At 51.7% G+C, this 24,135-nt stretch overlaps 2 protein-coding genes across 3 annotated transcripts; both read left to right on the forward strand.

Annotated features, from left to right (window-relative positions):
* The first annotated feature begins 7,879 nt into the window (after positions 1-7,879).
* LOC102395529 (serine protease 21) lies at positions 7,880-15,110 on the forward strand. Of its 2 annotated transcripts, XM_025274763.2 has the most exons (8): positions 7,880-8,162; positions 8,263-8,292; positions 8,379-8,405; positions 8,626-8,791; positions 9,460-9,743; positions 12,061-12,215; positions 13,328-13,492; positions 13,668-15,110. In XM_025274763.2, exons 1-7 carry the CDS (start codon positions 8,096-8,098, stop codon positions 13,445-13,447), a joined length of 849 nt encoding a protein of 282 aa, XP_025130548.2. In that variant the 5' UTR covers positions 7,880-8,095; the 3' UTR covers positions 13,448-13,492; positions 13,668-15,110. The 2 variants fall into 2 exon arrangements, with proteins under 2 accessions (XP_025130548.2, XP_025130545.2); XM_025274760.2 differs by lacking the exons at positions 13,328-13,492; positions 13,668-15,110 and adding an exon at positions 12,515-12,852.
* Positions 15,111-16,584: 1,474 nt separating this feature from the next.
* LOC102395200 (zymogen granule protein 16 homolog B) lies at positions 16,585-23,767 on the forward strand. Its single transcript, XM_044935845.1, has 6 exons — positions 16,585-16,644; positions 20,475-20,588; positions 21,665-21,745; positions 21,833-21,914; positions 22,139-22,244; positions 23,299-23,767. Exons 1-6 carry the CDS (start codon positions 16,585-16,587, stop codon positions 23,609-23,611), a joined length of 756 nt encoding a protein of 251 aa, XP_044791780.1. The 3' UTR covers positions 23,612-23,767.
* Positions 23,768-24,135: the final 368 nt, after the last annotated feature.

The following is a 24,135-nucleotide window of genomic DNA, read 5'->3' on the forward strand; positions in this document are numbered from 1 at the left end:
GGTCCTGCCCTGGTCCTTGACAATGGTCCCAGAGCACTCTCCTCCTTCTGACCACCTACCTGCCTGCCCCCTGCCCCAAGTGTCCTTTCCTGGTGAACACCAAGCTTGCTCCAGCCTCAGGCCGGCCTCTCCCTGTGGACTTCTCTCCCAGATGGTCACAGGGCAAGCTTCTTCTGAGCCCTCAAGTCAAGCTCATATGCCCCCAATGACTGTCCTTCTCATTGACCTGTTGTATTTCCTTCCTGAAAGTGAAAGTGTATTGGGAGCTGCATTAGGATTACTGACAAAATGGAGGCACGGCCCCAACTCCCTCTCCTTGTCCCGCAGGCACGGACCCAGGATGAAGGAGTTAGGCCTTGTGATTCTGACTTTTTTTCTTCTCCTCGGCTGAGTTGACTGAAAAGAATATTGAGGTGCTTATTGTTCTTGAGAGGAGCATGAGAAGGCACAAAGCCTTCTGCAGCTGTGCTCAGAGAATAATTCATAAAGTTAATCATTGACATTCGTTCAAGGACCTTTACAGAAGAGTGTTCCAGGATGAGCACGTAGGCCGCAGCTTGAGGCCATGGGAGGGACTGCTATCTGAAACCTATTTGTGAGGGAAATGTTTATGGCAAAGGAGTTTGCTGAATTTAGGGCTTAGGAATAATTAAAATAGTTAGAAGCTATAGATTTAAGGAATGTTGTAATGTTAGCATATTTTACTATAGCTTATAGAGATTAGGAATTTTGGAGATATTAGTGGTTAGAAGCCTTTTTAGAGAAAGTGAGCTCAGGATACTAGGGGCAAACAGGATTTACAAAGATAAGAAATAAACTGAGGAATGTGGTATGCAGCCTAGACATTAGCATGAGTTACTATGTATTGACAAGGACACATGAGAAAGAGTAGAGAAGAGAATCGCTGAGGCAGGAACTCCTTTTGAGGGGCAACAATGATTTATGGAGACAACAAATCTGGGTCAGGGGGAACTGAAAATGTCAAACCTCTGACCTAATGCTTTTGTAAAAGTATAAAAGAGAATTTTTTTTTCCCCCATGGGAAATTTTATTTTAATTACAAGATACTTGAGGCTAAGAAGGGTGCTTTTGTCCATGACTACAAGGATGCAATTCATAATGATAGAACCAGGAGTAAAACAAGTTTTTTAATATATTAAATGAGGAGTTGTCAAAATGCAGGTTTTGTGTGTTATGTTGGAATCAGAAGAGGGGATGAGGGTAGAGGAAGGAGAACTTGCTCCTTAAACTCTGATGCAAAATCACAAGAGTCTGAGGGCCACTTTGCAAATTGAAACCATCTGAAGGAAGTGGAAGAGGATTAGGGAACAGTGGACCTTTTCTGTCTTTCTCAAAGCCAGTTGTGCCCCTTTCTCTACCACCCAACAGAGGCCCCAGAATGGACTCCTTTCCTGCTAGATTTACAAAGCCCTGGGTCTGTGTTCCGTCAGTGCTAACACAACAAGATTTGTATTAATAATCTTGTTCCCCAAATGCATGACCCCAAATTCCTTTTAGATATTCAGGTTGTTGATGGAAATTTTCTTTGAAATTAAAATGCATTACACAGCAAGCTCCCCTTTGCCCTCTAATATCAGAAAGCCTTTCTAGAGAGGTTTCCATTCTCTGAGTTGCACTAATGGGTGTTTAATATGCCAGAAAGGCAAATATTCTCAATGCAAGTAATTATTCTTTTTTTATCTATCAACTTGCAACTCATTTCCAAATGTTTCTTTGGCTTGTACATGTTTGTGCCTCTCTTCACCTAGTTGAAGAATGTGGGGTTAGGTGAAGAGAAAGAAGCAATCTCTCTCTTAGTGTAATTAATCAGTCAGCCCCAGGGACCTCTAACGGGTAAGGTCATATGGGACTTTAAAACACCTTTCTCTTCTGTTCTTGGTGGGCATTCCATTTTTTTAAATTTAAATTTATTTATTTTAATTGGAGGCTAATTACTTTACAATATTGTATTGGTTTTGCCATACATCAACATGAATCTGCCACGGGTGTACACATGTCCCCAGTCCTGAACCCCCCCTCCCACCTCCCTCCCCCTACCATCCCTCTGGGTCATCCCAGTGCACCAGCCCCAAGCATCCTGTATCCTGCATCAAACCTGGAAAAGAGAATCTTAAGTTTGAAATAAATATGCAGTCCAAGAAAACTGAGAGGCTGCATCATTACTCGCCTATACCGCCCATCCCTTCAGGTTGATTCCCTGGCTGCTGGAGCTGGACTCCGGCAAAAGTGAAGTCACTCAGTCGTGTCCGACTCTTTGCGACCCCATGGACTATAGCCTACCAGGCTCCTCTATCCATGGGATTATTCAGGCAAGAGTACTGGAGTGGGTTGCCATTTCCTTCTCCAGGGGATCTTCCCGACCCAGGGATCAAACCCGGGTCTCCTGCATTGTAGCCAGAGGCTTTACCATCTGAGCCATCAGGGAAGTCCATTTCCTTCCTAGAACTTAGCAATATCCAAAATGATCTTGTTCCGTCATTTGCATGTGTGGCTGTCCACTGCCTCCAGGGACTGTGTGTGACACAGCTGGTGAACGTTCAAGAAATTGAAAGACTGATGGAGGTCCCAAAGGACCCCCACTCCTGCCTCCTCTCCCTGCACAGTGGCCAGCACCCCTGCCCCTGCCTGAGGTCCTGCCCTGTGCTCCCTATGCCAGTGGCTGGCTTACATTTCTCCAGCTTCCCTGGAAAGACAGGGGTTGGAGAAAGAGGAAAAGAGATACGGAGCAAGCCCAGGGGCTTCCCTGCTGGTCCAGTGGTTAAGAATCCACCTTCCAATGCAGGAACCCTGATTCCCTGATCAGGGAACTAAGATTCCACATACTGTGCAGTGCAGCCAAAAGATTAAAAACAAACAACAAAAAAGTACCTATCTTGGATTGCCCCTCACACCAGCTTAGCCTGCAGGCAGCTCCCCCTCCAAGGGGCTCCCTGGGTCTCTGGGAAGCCCCAGATGCTCACGTGTGTGCTCAGTCTCAGTCATGTCTGACTCTGCGACCCTGTGGACTGTACCCCACCAAGCCCCTCAGTCTGTGGGATTCTCCAGGCAAGAACACTAGAGTGGGTTACCATTGCCTTCTCCACCCAAATGCTTGATTTAGGTCAAAATCATGCTCAGCACTGCATTATTGCTTTTTCATTTACCTGATCTCTTGATTTCTGAGAGAAAAAAAAATGTGGATATATTAGTTTCTTGAGTATTTAGAACATTTTTGTCTTATTTTTATGTATAACATCTTTTGTTTTATTTTGAGTATTTCAAAATAAAAATTATTGGGGTATAAAATGCTCTGTTATTGGTGTATAAAGGCTCATGCCTCTTATATCCTTTCAGGGCCTTATAACTCTTACCAGTGTAAAATACCCCTGTGGCTCATAGCTCATTCTCGAGACTTTGAGCCTTGGGTTCTATTTTATCTGCAAGTATCTGGTACGTGATAGTCCACAGTCACTTTTATCTTGCTTGCAACTTTCCCACCAATATATATCCTTAGTCAAAACAAAATAAAAAGATGTTTAGAAAGAAATTGAAAGAAAGAAAGTGGAAGTGAAGTCGTTCAGTCATGTCCAACTCTTTGCGACCCCATGGACTGTAGCCTACCAGGTTCCTCTGTCCATGGGATTTTCTAGGCAAGAATACTGGAGTGGGTTGCCATTTCTTTCTCCAGGGGATCTTCCCAACCCAGGGATCAAACCCGGGTCTCCTGCATTGTAAGCAGACGCTTTACCATCTGAACCACCAGGGAAGTCCTAGAAAGAAATTACAAGAAGTTAAATTTCTTAACCTACTTATCTGTGCATGCTAAGTCATGTCTGACTCTTTTTGACCCTTTGGAGTGTAGCCCCCCAGGCTCCTCTGTCCATGGGGTTTGCCAGCCAAATACTGCTGTGGACTGCCATGCCCTTCTCCAGGGAATCTTCCCAAGTCTCCTATGTCTCCTGCATTGGCAGGCAGGTTCTTAACCACTAGTGCCACCTGGAAAGCCCAGCCTACTTATGCTTGGCCCTTATTGGAATAAACTTGCTGGAATCCTTGTAAAATAGTAAAGTACCTCCACTAAAAGTATTACAGATTTTTGTTATTGGAAAAAACAAACAAACAGAAGTTTCATGATTTACTGACACCTTATGGGGATAAAGAAAGACACATCCTGCCTGTTTGTGATTTTTTGTTTCTTTGGTCCCAGAAATTATTTTGAGAATGTCTAGATCATCAGATGGAGAAGGCAATGGCACCCCACTCCAGTACTCTTGCCTGGAAAATCCCATGGACGGAGGAGCCTGGTAGGCTGCAGTCCATGAGTCGCTGAGGGTCGGACATGACTGAGCGACTTCACTTTTCACTTTCACGCATTGGAGAAGGAAATGGCAACCCACTCCAGTGTTTTTGCCTGGAGAATCCCAGGGATGGGGGAGCCTGGTGGGCTGCCGTCTATGGGGTCACACAGAGTCGGACACGACTGAAGTGACTTAGTAGCAGTAGCAGATTATCAGAATTATGTAAGAGCCAGTGCATTTAACAGTAAATCTGATGTAAAGACATCCTTGTAATCAGCTATATCCCAATACAAAATAAAAAGTTTTGTGAAAGAAAAGAAAAAAAGAATGAGATAATACCATTTGTAGCAACATGGATGGACCCAGACATTATCATACTAAGTGAAGTAAGTCAAAGAAAGACAAACATCACATGATATTACTTATATGTGGAATCTAAAAAGAGAAGGATACAAATGAACTCATTTATGAAACAGAAATAGGCTCACAGACATAGAAAATAAACTTATGGTTACGAAAGGGGGGAGGGATAAGTTCGGAGTTTGGGATTAAAATATACATACTGCTATATATAAAATAGAAAACCAACAAAGACATATTGTATAGCACGGGGAACTATACTTAATATCTTGTAACAGCCTATAATGGAAGCAAATCTGAAAAAGAATGTGTTTGTGTGTGTGTACGTGTGTAAAACTGGGACTTTCCTGGTGGTCCAGTAATTAAGACTCTGAGCTTCCACTGCCAGGAGGTACAGGTTTGATCTCTGGTCAGGGAACTAAGATCCCACATGCCACATGGCACGGCTGAAAAAGCAAACAAAAAACTGAGTCACTTTGCTGCACACCTGAAACTAACACAACATTGTAAATCAATTATATTTCAATTGAAAAAAATTTTTTTTAATTTAAATTTATTTTAATTAGAGGCTAATTACTTTACAATATTGTATTGGTTTTGCCATACATCAACTTGAATCCGCCACGGGTGTACACGTGTTCCCAATCCTGAACCGCCCTCCCACCTCCCTCCCCAACTGAAAAAATTTTAATAAAAAAAAAAATAAAGACATCCTGGCACTCCTGATCATCAAATGTCCCTTAAAATTCACAGCCGTTCAACAACTCTTTTATTTTGTTGTTGTTGTTATTTTTATGTCTTTATTTTTGGTTGTGCTGGGTCTTCCTGGCTATACGGGCTTTTCTCTAGTTGCGCCGGGCAGGGTCTACTCTCCAGTTGAGGTGCTTGGGCTTCTCTTTGCAGTGGCTTCTCTTGTTGTGGAACAGGGGCTCTGGGGAACTCGGACTTCAGTAGCTGTGGCTCCCGGGTTCTGAAGCACAGGCTCCGCGGTTGTGGTGCACAGGCTTAGTTGCTCTGCAGCATGTGGCATCCTCCCAGATCAAGGATTGAACCTATGTCTCCTGCACTGGCATGCGGATTCCTCACCCCTGAGCCACCAGGGAAGCTCTCAATTACTCTTTTTGTGTTCATGAGTGTCTGGTCACCCATTCAGAATGATACTGGGAAGGTAAAAATAGATATGGAACCAATACCATGTACAGACGTGCTTGTTTTCTCCCTTTGGCTGCGGTACTCCTCGTTGCTACTGGTGGGCTTTCTCTAGCTGCAGCCAGTGGAGGCTACTCTTTGTTGAGTTGCACGGGCTTCTTGCAGTGACTCGTCTTGTTGCAGAGCATGGGCTCCAGGAGCACAGCCCTCAGTAGTTGAGGTACATGGTCTTAGTTGCCCTGCAGCACATGGGACCTTCCCAGATTGAACTCATGTCACTTGCGTTGGCAGGAGGATTTTTACTCACTGGACCACCAGTGAAGCCCCTGACCTGCTTTTCTAATGGTTTGCTAATGGGGATTCTAGAGGCAGGCCTGATCTTCACCTTTTCTCAACCCCCTATTTTATTTCACTTTAAGTGCTTTTTATTGTGGAGAAATGGATAGACAAGAACCACTCTTTCTTTATTATTATTTGGGTGTGGCGGGTGTTAGTGTCATGCGGGGTATCTTCCTTTGCTGTGCACGGACTCTAGTTGTGTCTCTCAGACTCCAGAGCGAGCTTCAGAGCTCTCACACTTCACTGGTTGTGGTGACCTGTGGGATCTTAGTTCTCCAACCAGGGATCAAACCCTCGTCCCCTGCACTGCAGTGCAGATTCTTAACGACTGGGAAGTCCCAACAAGAACCAGTCTTGACTGTCATTCCACATCTCTACATTTCTCTCTCATGTAATTTGCCCCCTTTAAACTTTGGCTCTAAGTTCTTATGTTTTACTACTTTGGCTCTAAGTTCTCCATGTTTCACTACTCTGTCTTCAAGTTTGCCAATTCATTTTTTAGCTATGTCCATTTTGTTATTCAGGTGTTTGGCTAAACTGCTTGACTTCAGAAATATTTTAAATTTCCAGATACTCTTTCTTGTTCTCTGATTGCTTGGTCCTCTGTAGTATAATTCTTATTTAATGCTGATAAACACTTCTTCAGGCTTTCTGAGGAAACCAGTTAGAATTTTTCAAGCTCTCTGCTGTTCCATGTAATATCTCAGTTTCCTCTGGAGTCAGTTCAGTTTATTTGACTAGATCGTTCCACTGCATGTACAAATTTTCTGTGAACATTTCTTCATTCTTGGTTGCTGTGCAGTAAAAGGTTAACTGAACAGGTCTAGGATGGTTAAATCCTGCATAGTCCAAAGAAAGGACTGGCCTTTTAACAGCTCTTAGGAAATAACATCCACCCCTTGGAGAGTCCTGCCTGAAAAGACTGTCTGTAGATCTGGGTCCTCGGGCCTCTCCAGATGGTTCCTAATGATGTAATTTATGGTGGGGCCTTGGGTCAGACTGGATCAGCTGGACCTCTGGAGGGGCTGCAGTCAGAACTAAGGTCAGCCACGTGGGCACTCCATACCTTTGCAATGAAATCCCAATAGAAACTCCAAGACACCAAAGCTTAGGTGAGTGCCCCTGGTTGACAGCACTTCATGAGTGGGAAGATTAACCAGTGCCCACCCAACCTCTGTCCTCTGGAAGAGGACAGCTGGAAGCCTGCACCCGGTCTCTCCCAGACTCTCCTCTGCACCTTTGGCATGTGCTGATGTTATCTGTATCCATTCACTGTAAGGTACCACAATCAGGAGAGGAACAGCTTTTCTGAGTTCTGTGAATCCTCCTAAAAAATTATTGACTTTGACTTTGTACCCACAAAGTGACTTTGGGGCCCGCGACAGTGTCCACAAGGAGGGGAAGCAACCTGTAGGCTCTGTAGAGAGATGAGGCTCCTTGCCCGGCAACAGGCAGACAGGGAGGTAAAGAGTCCCCTAGATGGTCAAATCAGGCCAGTTTATTCTGTGGGTCCTGTGAAGGTCATCACTTTTAACAGCAGATAATACAGTGCGCGGCCCTAATCAGCACTCAGTGAGGACTTGGGACTGTGCTTTCATGAGAGTCCTGACGGTGGGCCAGGTCCTTGGTCCTTTCTAGAGGAAGGAGCGGCTAGTACAGAGGGCAGCAGGGGGCGGCCAGGCCCCAGCGTGACGGACGAGAGAGGGGTTGGCTGCTCACACCGGTTCCCGGGCCATAGCAAGGTACGTCGTTGGGGACCAGTCCCAGTAACAAGCTCAAAGCTGGGCACTGTGACGTCCCAGGTACCCAAACAAACCTTGGACCAGCGAGGTCGTCGGCCCGGCTGGGGCACCCAGGGTTCCCGCGGCTCCCTCTCCCCCAGGGGGCGCTCAGCGGGGCCCTGGAGCTGGCGGGAGCGGAGAGGGCGCGGGGCGGCCGGGGGCGAGGCCATGCGCCCGCAGAGGGCGGCGCTGCTGCTGGCGCAGCTGCTGGTGCGGATCGAAATCGCCGAGCAGGGTGAGCTCGGGCGGCGAGGGCTGCGGGCGCGAACCGGGGTGAAGGGGGCGGCTGGGGCGCGAGGAGGCAGTGAGGAGCTCACCTCGTCTCCTGCCCGCAGCCCTTCGGGACAAGGACCTGCTGCTTCCAGGTAAGGCGTGCGGGAGGCGCGTCCCCGCGGAGGGCTCGTGGGCCCGAGCGCGAAGGGCGCCTCAGCTTTCCCTCTCCTCGCTCCAGGTTTTCAGAACTCGTCGATGCTCGCATGTAACTGATGGGCCCCGGGGGGCCGGGGGCGGGCGCCCGCGGGCCACGTGGGGCAGGTCCCCAGCGTTCGACGCTTCCTGGGTGGCACGACCCCAGGACGCGCGGTTCCCCTCCCAGGACGCGCGGTTCCCCGGGAGCCCCTTCCCTTCCCAGTGGGTGAGGGTGGGCAGGATGAGCCTGCCTCCCGCAGCTCAGCCTGGTGTCTGTGTGTCCATCCCAGGGCCTTGTGGCCAACGGGTCATCCCGACACGCATAGTGGGTGGAAAGGATGCAGAGATCGGACACTGGCCGTGGCAGGGCAGCCTGCGTCTGTGGGGCTACCACTTCTGCGGAGCGAGCCTGCTCAACCGCCGCTGGGCGCTCTCGGCCGCGCACTGCTTTGAAAAGTGAGTCTGGGGGCAGGGGGCCCGCTGACCCCGCGTCCTGGTCTGTGCCAGAACGTGCGCCCATGTGCCACGTGGCCGCGGCCCTCGAGTGCTCCTGAGCCCCAGGCTGGGCTGCAGCCCGTTCCACACCGGCGCGAGGCCCCCAGGGCGCTCCCGGAGGAAACCCTATGCGGTTTTTTCCGGAACATTTGTGTGTCTTGTTCTCTTTCTTGCTGCGTTTGTCCCCACATGGCACCTCCAGCCTCCACCTTCCTCACCCCACCTCCCAGCGGAGGTGTGCCCCCGGGGGAGGGATGAGCTGAGGTAAGTGCTGGACACGAGCCCAGCTGGTGGGGTCAGTGGTCCCCGAAGCTGTGTGGAGCCCAGCCTGTGTGACCCCCGTGAACCTGCTGGTCCCCTTAAGAGGAGGGCCCTGGAGGCGACGGGGTTGAGTGACTGGCCAGGTGAGCTGGCAGGGGAGGCACCCTCCTGCCCCAGGTCCCCAGGTGTGGGACTTTGGTTGGGGCTCGGGGCTCTCCCCGTTTCTACCCTGGCCCCTTTGTGGAAGGAGGACCTGTGTCCGGGATGAGCCGGGCCGTGGCCCTGCGGTCTCAGGGAGCAGCCCAGGCGTGTTGGGATGGCCCACCCTCCCTCTGAAGACCCCTGAGGGTTCTCTCCTCTCTTGATAGCAACCGAAATCCCTTTCACTGGTCAGTCCAGTTTGGAGAGCTGTCTGCCGCACCATCCATTTGGAACTTGCAAGCCTACTACAACCGTTACAATGTGGACCAGATTTTCCTGAGCCCCTACTATCTGGGCGCTCCGGTGTATGACATCGCCCTGTTGAAGCTGTCCTCCTCAGTCACCTATACTAAGTACATCCAGCCCATCTGTGTCATGGCCTCCATCTCCGAGTTTGAGAACAGGAGTGACTGCTGGGTGACCGGCTGGGGAGACATTGAAGAAGAGCTGAGTGAGTCTGGGGACAGTTATGGGCCAGGCGAGGGTGGCAGTGTCTTCGCCTGCTGGTTCTAGCTGCGCCAGCCTCATGCTGGCAGCCTGCTCAGTGTTCTCCGGACGCTGGCTCTCCACCTTTGCCCCTCGCCCGTAGAGCAGGGCTTTCTGTACCCTAAGCTCCCCTTATCTTTCGGAGATTGTGAGCCAGAAACCAGAGAGGAAGGCCCAGGCTAGCACCCTCAGCCTGCTGGGTGTCTGTTGGGTGCTGTGGGGGAAGTGGGTGTGTGTGTTTCAGGAAACCCTTCTTTCTACCCCAGCAGGGTGCTCCCCCCAACCCCCTCCATCCAGCCTCCCACTCCAGCTCCCCCACCCCTTCTGCACCGACAGGGGCAGTGGGAGTGGGGAGCCCTCCCATCCTGGAGTGCCAGCTCATTCATTCTCTCTCCTTGAAACTTTGAGCCTTGCTCCAGCCCTGCTCCCACTCAATCTCTGCGGGGCTCCATGCACTGGCATTAGTGAAATGTGAAAGTGAAATCGCTCAGTTGCGTCCGACTCTTTGTGACCCCATGGACTGTAGCCCACCAGACTCCTCCGTCCATGGGATTCTCCAGGCAAGAGCCCTGGAGTGGGTTGCCATTAGCTGCCACCCATTTCTCTCTTACCACGAGTCCCTTGAATCTGCTGGGCCCAGGTCCCCCAGAGGGGCTCACGAATTAGACCCCGGTCACGCTGCCCCCGGGCCTAGCGCGGCCCTGCCTTGCCCTCAACCACAGCAGCTGTGATAGACCAAGCTCCCCTGGTGCACTGTGTGTACCAGGGCTCCAAGGACTCTCTTCCTTCTGAAGTCTACCTGCCAAAGAGCTGGGAGCATCTTTATGCCTGCTTTACAGATGAGGAAACCTGGAGAGGCATGGAGAGTTTCCCAGGCCCTAGGGATCCATGGAGAAGCCAGGGCTCCTTGGCCCAGAGAGAGTAGCCAGCCACACACCTGGCATTGCCAGTGAGGAGAGGGGAGTCGACTGGAGACCTGCCCTGTCCTTTCCTTGCACCCCAGGGGGCTGGAGAAAGTGCCCCAGTGTAGACTTCTTGGGCCCAAAGGGCTGGATGGCCATGAGCTGAGGGGCCCAGCCAGGCTGACACTGCCCCTCCCCCAGCTGACAGGCGATCACATCCAGCGCCAGCTGAACCCTCACTCCTGCCCCTCCCCCAGCTGACAGGCGATCACATCCAGCGCCAGCTGAACCCTCACTCCAACAGGTAGAAGGTGACTTCTTGACCCCACCCCCAGAGCTGATGTACTCTGTACTAGTGGGGAAACCTTGGGCAAAGCACTTCTTCTCACTCTGCCTCACCTTCCTCATCTGTAAAATGGGGGTAATAATAGTTCCCACCAGAGAGGGTAGTTCTGAGGCTTAAAAGCATTCCTACATGAGGGCTTAGCAGAGCGCCTGGAAGTCAAGAAACGATTGCCTCAACAGCTTTCAGTGTTAATGGGGTCATCCTCTGCAGGACAAGGAGGTGATTCAGTTCTAGACTTTGGACAGGCCTGGCTTCATATCAGGGCTTCCCAGGGGGTGCTAGTGGTAAAGGATCCGCTGACCCGTGCAGGAGACATAAGAGACCCGGGTTCGATCCCTGGGTCGGGAAGACCCCCTGGAGGAGGGCATGGCAACCCAATCCACTATTCTTGCCTAGAGAATCCCATGGACAGAGGAGCCTGGTGGGTCATGGTCCATGGGGTTGCAAAGAGTTGGACACGATTAAAATAACTTAGCATGCATGGGTTCATGTTAGGCTCTGGCGGCTCCTGGTGCTTTGCCAGGGTTGAGGGAGGGTGACCTTCCTCCCAAATCTTTCCTTACCCAAGACCAAGGCTGATTACACTGCATCCCAGGGATGCTGCAGGAGCACCTGGTAGAGCTCTGGGCTCGGGCTGGGCAGGCTTGTTGCAGGGGGAGAGAGAGCACGCCAGGCTGCACCACTCCCGCAGGCACTGGACGCTGGACTGTGCAGATCCTAAACCATCCCAGTTGCACCAGCCCCACCCCGGAGGGCTAAGGTCTCTCCCTGGGGGCTGGAGCAGGGCCTATTGTCTGCAGGCTGCAGTAAGGGAAGCTGTAACAGCCTGTCCCTCCTCTAGGCCCTTCCGTGGTGTGTTCATCACCCACCACGTGCTGGGTGCTGGGTTAGAGCAGAGGAGTCAAGGGCAATGTCCCAGGTACTGTGGGTGCCCCAGGGTCCCCCCGCCGCATGCCTTTGTAGCCTGTGCCATTCTGATGGCAGAGGAGAGGCTCAGGACGCCATCTTTCTCTGTTCCCTCAACTCCCTGGCAGGTCTGCCATCTCCCTACACCCTCCAGGAAGTGCAGGTCGGGATCATAAACACCACTATGTGTAATCACCTGTTCTCAATGCCCGATTTCCGCATTGACATCTGGGGAGACATGATTTGCGCTGGCGACCCTCAAGGCGGCAAGGATTCCTGCTTTGTGAGTATCCCTCCTGTCCCCAGCTCGCGCATCACCCCAGCCGCCCGCCTCCCCGCCCTGGCCAGAAAGCACCCTGCGACCCTGCCCTCCATTCGGGCCTCGTGTCCACCCTGGGGGGCGGGGGGAGGGACGACTGTTCCACTTTGCAGATGCAGAAACTGAGGCTTGCTCACTTTGGTGGAGGGGAGGGGTGGGATTTGCACCCTGTCTGCCTGGCCACAGCCCCTCCTGCTCTCCCGGCCTCTCTGCTCACCCCTCCTGCGCCGCCCCAGGCTGGACTCACCCATGCTGGTCCCCAGGGTGACTCAGGTGGGCCCTTGGTCTGTGAAAAGAAAGGGCTGTGGTATCAAGTTGGAGTCGTGAGCTGGGGAGTGGGCTGCGGTAGGCCCAACCGGCCGGGTGTCTACACCAATATCAGTGTGCACTACAAGTGGATCCGAGAGGTTCTGGCCCAAAACAACACTTGCAGGCTGGACCCCTGCCTGCTGCTGCTGCTCCTTCCTCTGCTCTGGGCTCTCCCATTCCTACAGCTGGCCTGAGCCCAGCCAGTGGCCCCCGAGAGTTGGGGCCATCTGCTGAGTCAGGCCCAGTCCCCTTCTGTCCCCTTTGCTAATAAAAGTGTATATGTTCAAGTTGACACCTTGCTGCGCTTTCGGTGGCCCCGGGTGGCTTCCTGGACACCCTCACAGACACTTGCATCCCGTCCACTCCAAGACCACTCTTTAACTCCTAAATCATCGTCCACTCATCTGTGCTATGCAGGTTTTGGTTGCAAACAACAAAACCCTTTCAAGGTTAGTTCGATCAGAAAGATCATTTATTAAAGGACTCTCAAGAGTCTTCTCCAGCACCACAATTTGAAAGCATCAATTCTTCGGCGCTCAGCCTTCTTTATGGTTCAGCTCTCACATCCATACATGACTACTGGAAGAACCATAGATTTGGCTGGCGAGGCTTATGTCAGACCCAGTGTTGTCCTGGGAAGACAAGACCAGGGAGCTCCCTCTGGGGCCAGATTTAGTCCCCTGATGGTGGAGAGGGCAGGACGGAGGAGGAAAGTCCTGGGAGGTGGGCAGTAGGGCCCAGATATGTCACCAGCCCTGTTTTCCCAGGCCTGGCCTTCAAGACACTGTGTCCCTCACCGATCCCTTCCAGGGACCCATACGGGGACCTGGGCCTGGCCTGGCCAGGAGTCTGTAGAGCCAGCAGGGTTGGAGCCCAGGAGCTTCTGAACCGATACCAGGAAGATGTGCAGGCCTGCCCTGCAGCCACATGTGGTGAGGGGACCTGGGAAAGGGGAGGGCGTGGGTGTGGGTATGTGAGCTCTGCTTTCAGAGCTGGTGACCCACAAGTGACCCAGACAGACCTTCTCATGGCTGGGAGGGAGGGGCATCTAATCAACAAATAAGTGAACAAACCCAAGAAATATTCACATCTCCCCTCATTTTTCAGGATGGCCTCTGAGGGCCTCACACCCCAGTCCTGGGAGAGGAGGTCTCCCACACACGGTGCCCGCCGGGCTCTGGCCCGCCCAGGCTGTTCTGCAGTTCGCGGGCAGCACCCCCTCCCAGCCATGAGAGGAAGTTCCCACGTCAACCCTGAGAGGTGCTGGGGGCAGAGCCAGAGGTGGTGCCCAGCGCCCAGCCCCCAGCCCCCAGCCCAGCTTCAGGTGGGGTCCCCTGGGCTGGGTGACGGTGCCCTTCCTTCAGAAGGAGAAGCAGGCTGCAGCCAGCCACCACGCCATCCTCACCCGCCTCAGTATCGACCTCTGAGAGTTTCACCTGAGACCGGTGGCCTCTCAAGAGGCCTCTTATCTGAAGAAATAGCCCCCTCAGGTCATCGGGAGGCCCTGTGGGTGGCCCCGAAGGTGTTATTTTGATTTGAACATGTCACAAACTGTACAGCGGCCTGGGAGACACACCCAACTGTCTTCTAAACTGGATGTACCAATAGTATGTTCCCACCAGCTATGAATGAGTTCAGCTTCATTTTTTATATCTAAAAATTTGTACCTTTCCTCCAGATGGTTAGAATAAAATGAGTTAATTTATAAACGGCTTAGAACAATATCCGGTATAGAAGAAGCAAGTTTCCCTGGTGGCTCAGTGGTAAAGAATTCGCCTGCAATGCAGGAGATGCTGGTTCGATCCTTGGGTTGGGAAGATCTCTTGGAGGAGGAAATGACAACTCACTCCAGTATTCTTGCCTGGGAAATCCCATGAACAGAGGAGCCTTACAGGCTACAGTCCATGGGGTCTCAAAAGAGTCAGATACAAATGATTGGCTGGACAACAAACCCAGAATAAGCACTGTGCCTGGGCTCTCATCACCACCGTCACCCCGACTACCACCATCACCAACATCTGCATCGCCACCCTGTGACCCAGCCAGCAGAATTTTGAAAGGAAGAGAACGCCCAGCTCCCGAGGCCCCAGTGTGAGCACCAGAATGACCACCTTACTTCTCTTTCTCTAGATCGATTCTGGAACAGCCCAGCCCTCCTCAGCCATGCCTCTATTTTAGCAGTGGTTCCCAACATGTATTCCATGGAATGTTATTTCCCAAGGCTGTGAATAGACTTCATTTGTAAAAGGAGCCTATGATCACAGACTCTGGGGAAAGTGAAATCTTTAAAAAAATTTTTTTGTTGACCTAGAACCTATTATACAGAGTGAAGTGACTCAGAAAGAAAAAGATAAATATCGTATTCTAATGCATATATACAGAATCTAGAAAAATGGTGCTGAAGAATTTATTTACAGGCCAGCAGTGGAGAAACATACATGGAGAATAGACTAATGGACATGGGGAGAGGGGAGGAGAGGGTGAGATGTATGTTGTGAGTAACATGGAAATTTACATTACTGTATGTAAAATAGACAGCCAATGGGAATTTGCTGCATGGCTCAGGAAACTCAAACAGGGGCTCTGTATCAACCTAGAGTGGGGGGATGGGGCGGGAGATGGAAGGGAGGTTCAGAAGGGAGGGGATATACCTATGGCTGATTCATATTGAGGTTTGACAGAAAACAACAAAATTCTGTAAAGCAATTATCCTTCAATAAAAAATAAATTAAAAAATAGAAAGAAAAAATTAGTTTTTCAGAATAAAAGTTGCAATAATAAAAAAATTTTTTTGTTGCAGAACTTTTCAATGACTTTTACTTGCTAAAATGCATCAGGAATCTGAAAGAGAAAATATAGTGGGTTGTGTTTCCCAAACTTCTTGACCATAGAACTGTCACTTGTGAGGGATTTCTTAAGGGATGTGTGGATGCTGTTCCACCGTCTCTAGGGCCAGGCTGAATCTTCGCAGTTCCCTTGGAGTCTCTCTCTCTCTCTCTCTCTCTCTCTCTCGTAGGACCCACCCAAGCCGACAGCCTCCCCCTTCTCAGGTGGATTTTTCTCCAGTACAATTTCCTTTCCTTTCCGCACCTGTCCCTCCCAGGTACCCCATCTGACACGAGGGGGCGGTAGTGAGCTGAGATCAGGCTGCTCAAGCCGGCCCGGTGTTTGTCTAGAAGTGAGGAAATGGCTCAACATTGACATTTTCTCCTTTTGCTAAATACAGCTGGTAGATGAAAACACAGCAAATTGAGGTGCCTGAAACAACGCTCATTTCCCTGCACTCGTGTCTACGTTGTGACAGCCCTGGGCCCCGCCTTCCCATCGCCCTCACGCTCTTTGTCATTCACCAGCTGCTCAGGTTCCCTGCGTCGAGTCCCTCTTCACGAGGGTCTCCCTTGCTGTCCACCTCCAGGAGAGCTCTCCCCTACAGAATCCGATGGCAGAGCCACCAGGTCATCTGACTAATAAAGAGGCTTGTTTTTCCTTTTAAAGTGGGAAGCTTGAAGAATTGGCACGTGTCCTATCTGGGGCTGCTCATCACGCCCCCACCTTGGGCAAATGTTCAGATAATGGGGAAAATCGCTCTGCAGAACCAGACTTCTTAGCAAAGTAAAAGTAGCTTTATGATGATTATCAAAATAATGCCTTCTTGTTAGAAAATAAAAGTCAATCAAAGGAGCTCAAAGAAGAAACTTAAAAAAAAAATCACCAGAACCAAACTTGTAATCAGTCTCCTAGTGTTGGATAGTTGAAAAGTTGCTGTCATTTAAAATGATATCTTCAGGATAAATTTGGCACATCTTCCCAATCACTCCTATTCATTTATTTATTTGGCTGCACTGGTCTTAGTGACGACATGCAGGATCATTTATTCGTGGCAGGTGGGATCTAGTTACCCGACCAGGGATTGAACCCGGGTCTCCTGCGTTGGGAGCATGGAGTCTTAGCCATTGGACCACCAGGGAAGTCCCTCTCATCATTTCTTAGGATACCTTTTCCGTGGGCGCAATGTTTTAGCCAAATGGGCTTCATGTTTGTAAGGTTTTTAAGTCATGAGAAGGTCCTCAGTACACTCCCCCAGGTAAGTAAGACAACCCACTCCCCATATTGTTCCTGACCCTGGGAACCTCCAATTTCATATCTTTTGAGAACTTATAGGTTAAAAATGTATCCCATTTAAAAAAGAACAATCATTTTTACTTTCTAAAATTAGTACAATCCTATTTTAAAAATGGAAGTGGTACGAAAAAAAACAGAAGAGAGATAGAAAAATGCCCTAAATTCCATCGTCTGGAAGTAACCCTAGTTTTGTTTGAACATTGTTCCAGAAATCTGTTTGGAAAGACAAGTTCAAGGACAGAAAGATGGAAGGAAAGATAAGCAGGTGGGGCAGCATGGACACCTGCTTCTCTTAGACACTTCCAAACTCTAGAAAACAACACGATATGTACAAACAGAGTAATTCTCTAAGAATGCTGGACCCCAGCAATTCTAAGAGAGTTCCAGAAAAACATCTATTTCTGCTTTATTGACTATGCCAAAGCCTTTGACTGTGTGGATCACAATAAACTGTGGAAAATGCTGAAAGAGATGGAAATACCAGACCATCTGACCTGCCTCTTGAGAAACCTGTATGCAGGTCAGGAAGCAATAGTTAGAACTGGACATGGAACAACAGACTGGTTCCAAATAGGAAAAGGAGTACGTCAAGGCTGTATATTGTCACCCTGCTTATTTAACTTCTATGCAGAGTACATCATGAGAAATGCTGGGCTGGAAGAAGCATAAGCTGGAATCAAGATTGCCGGGAGAAATATCAATAACCTCAGATATGCAGATGACACCACCCTTATGGCAGAAAGTGAAGAAGAACTAAAGAGCCTCCTGATGAAAGTGAAAGAGGAGAGTGAAAAAGTTGGCTTAAAGCTCAACATTCAGAAAACTAAGATCATGGCATCTGGTCCCATCACTTCATGGCAAATAGAAGGGGAAACAGTGGAAAAAGTGGCTGACTTTATTTTTCTGGGCTCCAAAATCACTGCAGATGATGATCGCAGCCATGAAATTAAAAGACGCTTACTCCTTGGAAGGAAAGTTATGACCAACCTAGACAGCATATTAAAAAGCAGAGACATTACTTTGCCAACAAAGGTCCATCTAGTCAAGACTATGGTTTTTCCAGTGGTCATGTATGGATGTGAGAATTGGACTATAAAGAAAGCTGAGCGCCGAAGAATTGATGCTTTGGAACTGTGGTGTTGGAGAAGACTCTTGAGAGTCCCTTGGACTGCAAGGAGATCCAACCAGTCCATCCTAAAGGAGATCAGCCCTGGGTGTTCTTTGGAAGGACTGATGCTGAAGCTGAAACTCCAATACTTTGGCCACCTGATGCACAGAGCTGACTCATTTGAAAAGACCCTGATGCTGGGAAAGATTGAGGGCAGGAGGAGAAGGGGACGACAGAGGATGAGACGGTTAGATGGCATCATCAACTCGATGGACATGGGTTTGGGTGGATTCTGGGAGTTGGTGATGGACAGGGAGGCCTGGCGTGCTGCGGTTCATGGGGTTGCAAAGAGTCAGACACGACTGAGCGACCGAACTGAACTGAACTGAACTGAAGCTTCTCAAAGATATAAGCAGGGGCTTCCCTGATGGCCCAGTGGTTAAGAATCCACCTTGTAATGGGAATTACAGGAGACACCAGTTCGACTACAGGGGACACTGGTTCGATGCCTGGTCCGGGAAGACCTCATGCCAGGGAGCAACTAAGCCTGTGTGTCACAACTACTGAGCCCGTGAGCTACGACTACTGAAGCCTGCATGCCTAGAGCCCATGCTCCACAACAAGAGAAGCCACCGCCACGAGAAGCCGGTGCTCGCGACTACAGAGTAGCCCCCACTTGTCGCAACTGGAGAAAGCCAACGCATAACAACGAAGACCTAGAACAGACAAAACTTAAAAAGTTAATTAAGTTAAAAAAAGAGGTAGGCAGATGGGCTTGCATTGATATGGGTCTAGGGGTTTGTAGGCAGGATACAGTGAATCTGGGGTTCATGAGAGGCTCTCAGAAAACCTCAGTCTGTTTGATTAACTCCCTGCAGTGGGTTGGACCAGAGAGCAAGCCGTCACCAAGAACCGAGTCCGTTGGAGCCTTGATCTTGGACTTCAGCCTCTAGAACTGTGAGGAATAAACCTCTATTGTTTGAGCCCCTCCCCCTGCCCCCAGTCTGCGGTATTGGTTACAGCAGCCCAGGCTGACTGATAAACCAGGTGAAAAGCACTTGCGTCAGGCCAGCCTCGGGGAATTGAACCTGGAGATCTTGCCTCCATCAACCTGACCCTTGGGTGGAAGTCATTTTATTTTCAGCACTTGGCACTAATGGGACTTTAATTACATATAAGATTAGACAAAAACGTGTGGCCGGGCTACCTGGCATTCCATTAAAAGTACTGAGTTTCTCTGCAGAAAGGTGGAGAAAAATGTTTTGCTTAGAGCATTCAGTGAGATTTTTAAGGGAGTGAGCAAAGGCGGAGAATCGAGAGCTTCAGAAATACACAGCCAAGTTGTCCTTTCAGAGGGGGCCACCTGGTGTGGCAACAGCCCCCCAAAGGCAAGCGAGGGAAAGTCGCTCAGTCGTTTCCAACTCTGCAGCCCCGTGGACTGCAGCCCGCCGGGCTCCTCTGTCAATGGGATTCTTCAGGCAAGAATCCTGGAGTGGATAACCATTTCCTTCTCCAAGGGATCTTCCCAAGTCAGGGATGGAACCCGGGTCTCCTGCATTGCAGGCAGATTCTTTACCATCTGAGCCACCAGGGAAGCCCCACCAGGCACAAAGGCCAGCTTTGGACTTCTCTTGGGACCGGGACAGAATGCCCCTTCCCTTCTGGATCCCCCCCCTACCCTGTTCAGCAGGATCTTCCATCTGATTCCCGGGGCCTCGGACATCAGATGAGGCCACCTGAGGGAGAGAGCACCCCCTGCCCTGCCCTGGGAGCCTGAGCCTGGGATGCAGGATCCAGCCTCCAAGCAAGCAAGGCAGGGACTCCCTGCCGAGGGGCTGCAGGGAGGTGCCCACCAGCTCTGAGTGTGCTGGGGACCAAGGCCTCAATCGGCTGTCCTAGGGCTGCAGAGCATAGTGGGGAGGGAGGCAAGGGATGTCAGTCCTGACCTGCCCCCGACCCACATGCCAGTTGGCCCAGCATCTGCCCCGGCTGGGAGAAGGAGACCCAGTTGTTCCGGGCTCCTGGCAGACTGAGATCCGGGGTACGCCCACAGAGGGGATTATGGTCTCAATGCTCCTAAACCCCCTTGTGCGCAACTCTGATCCCAGGGACAAAGGGCCTGTGTTAAATCTCCCCAGTGGGCTCAGAGCCAGCACTGGGCCCCGGGTGACTGAGGGGGCAGGGCTCCTCTGGGGACCGGGCTTCCAGCATAGATGTGCATGGTACACACAGCTGCTCAGGGCAAGTGCAAACTCCTGGGTGTAGGGATAGCTGGGCAAATGTTAGAAGGTGCATCCTGTGTTGCACACGTGCATTTTGAAAGCACGTGTGTGCATGTGTGTCCCTTATAACCATGCACCTGCCCTCTATGATAATGTGCCGCCCATGTGCCCTCGGGCAAGTGCCCTCATCCCCTCCTTGTCCAATCTGGCAGCCAATACTTCCTCCAACTCCCACCCTAGGTACTGCATCCTGGAGTCTTGGCCAGACAAACCCTGCTTTTGGGCTCACACTCTGGCAGTCTGCAGTGAGAATGAAGCCTCCTAATTGGCAGCATTAGCAGAAGAAGTGCCTGGCACTGGGCTGGGGCAGGAACACAAGCCCCTTTGTGCCGCCTCTGGGCCCCTTCCTCCAGCAGCTGTACCTGCCGGGGTCCTAGGCCTCCTGTGTCTCCGCCTCCCCAGGAGGATCTGGGGCCCCGGGAGGGCTTCTCTGCCCCCTGCAGCCTGCTGGCGCTGCCCTTCCCCAGAGGCATCATGGGGCTGGAGGCCTCTGGGGGTGTGTGCGGAGCTCTGGAGGTCAGGTGAGGGCCTCACCTTTGCCACAGGAGTCAGGGGGGCCTGAGCCCTAAGGAGCCTGTCCAGGGGGACCAGTGCAGGCCCAGAAGGAGGGGCCAGCTTCTGGACAAGGCTGCTCTCTGCTCCATGTGTGCCGAGTTGCCTGGTCGTGTCCGACTTTTCGTGACCCCGTGGACTGTAGCCCACAAGGCTCCTCTCTCCATGGGATTCTCCAGGCAAGAATTCTGGAGTGGGTTGCCATACCCTCCTCCAGCGGACCTTCTTGACTCAGGGATCGAAGCCATGTCTGTATCTTCTGCATTGCAGGCGGGTTCTTTACCACTGAGCCTGTAGGGAAACCCAAAAGGGTGATAACACTTGTTTATTGACAATGGCATTGACATTTCATGAACTTTTCAAATCTCACATTATTCTTCTGAATTTTTACTAATCATTTAAAATGTAAAATGTATTCTTAGCTCATGGATTGTGTAAGAAGCGATGGCAGGCGGGACTTGGCCTGCGGATCACAGTGTGCTGAGCCCTGGCCCTGGGTCATGATGTAAGTAAGGGAGGTGGCAGCTAGACAGGGCCTCCACTCCGTCACCAAGGCCCACTCACTACCATCCCGATAAAGCCGGAGTCCCCGGTTCCTGGCAGCCAGCTCTTCACCAGTGAGGCTGGCACATGCCAGGCCACTATCTGCGACTTTTCTCCTTGTCATCACATGGGGGTTCTGGACCCTGAACTGGGTTCTACATGAGGCAGGAGCCCTGGGCCCCACGAAACTCTGTGGGCAGCTACCCTGAAGCACTCCTGTGAGGCTGACCCTGTTTGGTCAACTGGGAAGGGCTCTAGGATACCTCCCCCACCTCTGAAGGTCAAGGTCAAGTGCAAGGGCCCAGAAGAGAAACCCAGAGGTCAGAGTAAAATACCTGTCATTGTCTCCTTGAATTTGTGTAGGCTGCGGGGCCAAAACAATAAACACAGCATATCCGGGAGCCTCCCCAAGGGATGGCTCTGGGGATTCCCCCAGAAGACCCCCCCACCAGCTCTTTCCTGCTCCCTGCTGACCCCTTGGCTCCTTCCTCCTGGAGGGGGGCCCACATGGCCCAGAAGGGTATAAAAGGCCCAGTGGCGGACATCCAGGTACCAAAAGACAGGACTCTGCAGGCCAGGTAAGGCCCTGCCCCCACCATGCTTGGGCCCACGAGGTCAGGGGAGGCCCCTCTCTGAGATTGGATGGCCTGTCCTCTTCTGCCCAGGAGCCCTTGAATCTCCAGCCAGAAGCCATGCTGCTGTGGCTGACTCTCGCCCTCCTGTGGAGCCCCACCTGCTGGGCACAGCGTAAGTCTGGCTGGGGGTCCCCCCACCCCAGCCCCCTGGAGGCCCCCCTCACCCCTCCCTCTGTCCAGGGCTGGGGTCTGGGCCAGCCCTTGTCACAGACGGACTCTGCTCTCAGGCCTGTCCCCTCGTCTGGAGGGGCTGTGTCCTCCTCTGGGCAGAAACAGCCAACATGTCACTGTGTGTTTATTTTTTTCTCTTCCCCACCTGGTTCTTTTATCTAATAGAGAAGTATGGGCCTGGAGGAGGTACCTATTTCAGTACCTCTAGAGACTTCCAAAACGATATCACCGGGATTCGAGTGTTCATAGGTCCTCAGGGCCTAATCAAGAGGTGAGTTGAGCAGGGCCCGGGAGCCCCTCACTGCGTCCCAGCTCCTGCCCCAGTCTCAGGAACCTGGGGAGGGGGCTGGTCCCTCCTCCCAGCACCCTCACTGGGGTGCTGATGTCTCCTGAGTCAGCTGAGGTCTGTCCCTCTTCCTCTGCTGTTTCCTCCCCTGCACCCCAGCCCTGTCCCTCCCCTCTCCTCCTGCAAGTCTGGCCTCTGCTTCCTGGGATGACCGAAAGGGAGGGGTGCTTCTCCCCACTGTCTCCTTTCAACCCCAACTCAGCTCAACCAGAAATGGTCTTTCAGTTTGAGAATGCCTATGGGAAAGCAGAAGTTCTGCCCAGGTTAGGGTCAAACAGAAAAGGAAGGAGGACCACTGATTGAACACTAGAAGTGTAGAGGCAGCAAGCCCAGGGTCTTCCCCGAATGGTTAAATGGGGGCTTTGCTCCAGGCTTGGGGTAGATATTTGCTCTGCATTTTCTGGGCCCCAGGGACCCGGGGAGAAGGAATGGGCCAGAGCAGCAGGCACCATGGGGGCCAGAGTGTGGGCGGGGTCAGAGTGGGCGGGGCCAGAGTGTGGGCGGGGCCAGTGAGGAGGGGACACTCTGGGATGGACACTGAGGTGGGGGAAGGTCACAAAGACGGGTCACCTGCTCCTGGGGCCCCCACCTTGTCTACTGCAGTGACTGGGGCTCCAAATGCTGGGCCCGGGGTCAGCTCCCCACTCTGAGCCAGGAGACCAGCTGTACCTCCTGAGGATCCTGATGACTGGGCACCTTGGGGAGCTCTCCTGATGGAAGATCTCAGTGACTGCTCCCCCAAATCAGTCCCACTTTGCAGACGAACAAACTGAGGCCCGGAGAGGCTGGTCAACAAGCCCTAAATCACAGAGCCTGAAAGTGGCAGAGCAGGTGTTGAGACCAGGAAGCCTGTCTCAGGCACCAAAGTCACGTGCAGAGATAGGCTGTCCTTGCTGGACATAGGGGGGTGGTGTTTACAGGATTGGGGACTTGTGGGTTACCCAGACCCTGGACCTTCAAAGCTCGCCCTTTCTCCCAGTATCCAGGTGAGGTTTGGCTCCTCCTGGAGTGAGAAATACGGAGCCCCAGGTGGGACACCTCAGGAAGTCATTCTGCTGCCCGAAGAACACATTACAGGAATCTACGGCTCCTATAAGAATTTCCTCCGCCACTTGGTCATATACACGGACCAAGGGAGGTGGTTCCCATTTGGGAAGGAAGATGGCAACACCTTTACTGCTTTCCCTGATGACAGTGACAAGGTGCTCACCAGAGTCTGCGGCCACTACAGGCTTCTGGGCATTACCAGCATTGGCTTTGAATGGGGTTATCCTTCATTCTTAAACAAATAGCACCTCAACCAAAGAGAAATGACCATTCCTGAATTTCCAGGTCTGAGCTGTGGGTTACCCTGCCAAGGCCATCTGGTTGGTGGTGGGCACAAGGCGGCAGGGACCTGACTGCAGCCCTGAATCAGAATCCACCAATAAATCCAGCTTCTGCAGCTACAGTGGGTCCAGGATGCTCCTTGGTCGGGGATGCGAACAAAGCCTTCTGAGTTTGTGGGGACGAGGCCTCCAGGGCGGAGCTCACTGAGCAGAGCTGCAGGAGGAGGCAGGAGGGGGTCCGACACCCCAGGGCTGGGTGATTCTGACAGGATGCAGGGCCTGCCCATGCAGACCCCAGCTGATCCCATAATCTCTGAGGATTTGGGGCTCCCAGAGGCCCCACCCCGGCTCTCTGCTGCAAGGCCATCCAGGGAGCCTGAGCTGTCCAGGCTCAATTCCAGGATTCTCTGAGTGTGCAGGGACTTGGGGAAGCCACTCAATCATTCATTTACCCATTCACTCACTCAGCATACAGTCGCTAAGGCCTA

The sequence above is a fragment of the Bubalus bubalis genome, chromosome 24 (assembly GCF_019923935.1).
Source record: "Bubalus bubalis isolate 160015118507 breed Murrah chromosome 24, NDDB_SH_1, whole genome shotgun sequence".
Taxonomy (NCBI): domain Eukaryota; kingdom Metazoa; phylum Chordata; class Mammalia; order Artiodactyla; family Bovidae; genus Bubalus; species Bubalus bubalis.

Bases quoted from the DNA above. Each gene is read 5' to 3' on its own strand.
- LOC102395529 (XM_025274760.2), top strand. From the start codon at position 8,096: ATGCGCCCGCAGAGGGCGGCGCTGCTGCTGGCGCAGCTGCTGGTGCGG. The intron at 8,406-8,625 runs GTAACTGATGGG...TGTCCATCCCAG, and splicing joins GAACTCGTCGATGCTCGCAT to GGCCTTGTGGCCAACGGGTC. The intron at 12,216-12,514 runs GTGAGTATCCCT...GCTGGTCCCCAG, and splicing joins GCGGCAAGGATTCCTGCTTT to GGTGACTCAGGTGGGCCCTT.
- LOC102395200 (XM_044935845.1), top strand. From the start codon at position 16,585: ATGGGCTTCATGTTTGTAAGGTTTTTAAGTCATGAGAAGGTCCTCAGT. The intron at 16,645-20,474 runs GTAAGTAAGACA...CCGCCTCCCCAG, and splicing joins TCCTCAGTACACTCCCCCAG to GAGGATCTGGGGCCCCGGGA. The intron at 21,915-22,138 runs GTAAGTCTGGCT...TTTATCTAATAG, and splicing joins CCCCACCTGCTGGGCACAGC to AGAAGTATGGGCCTGGAGGA.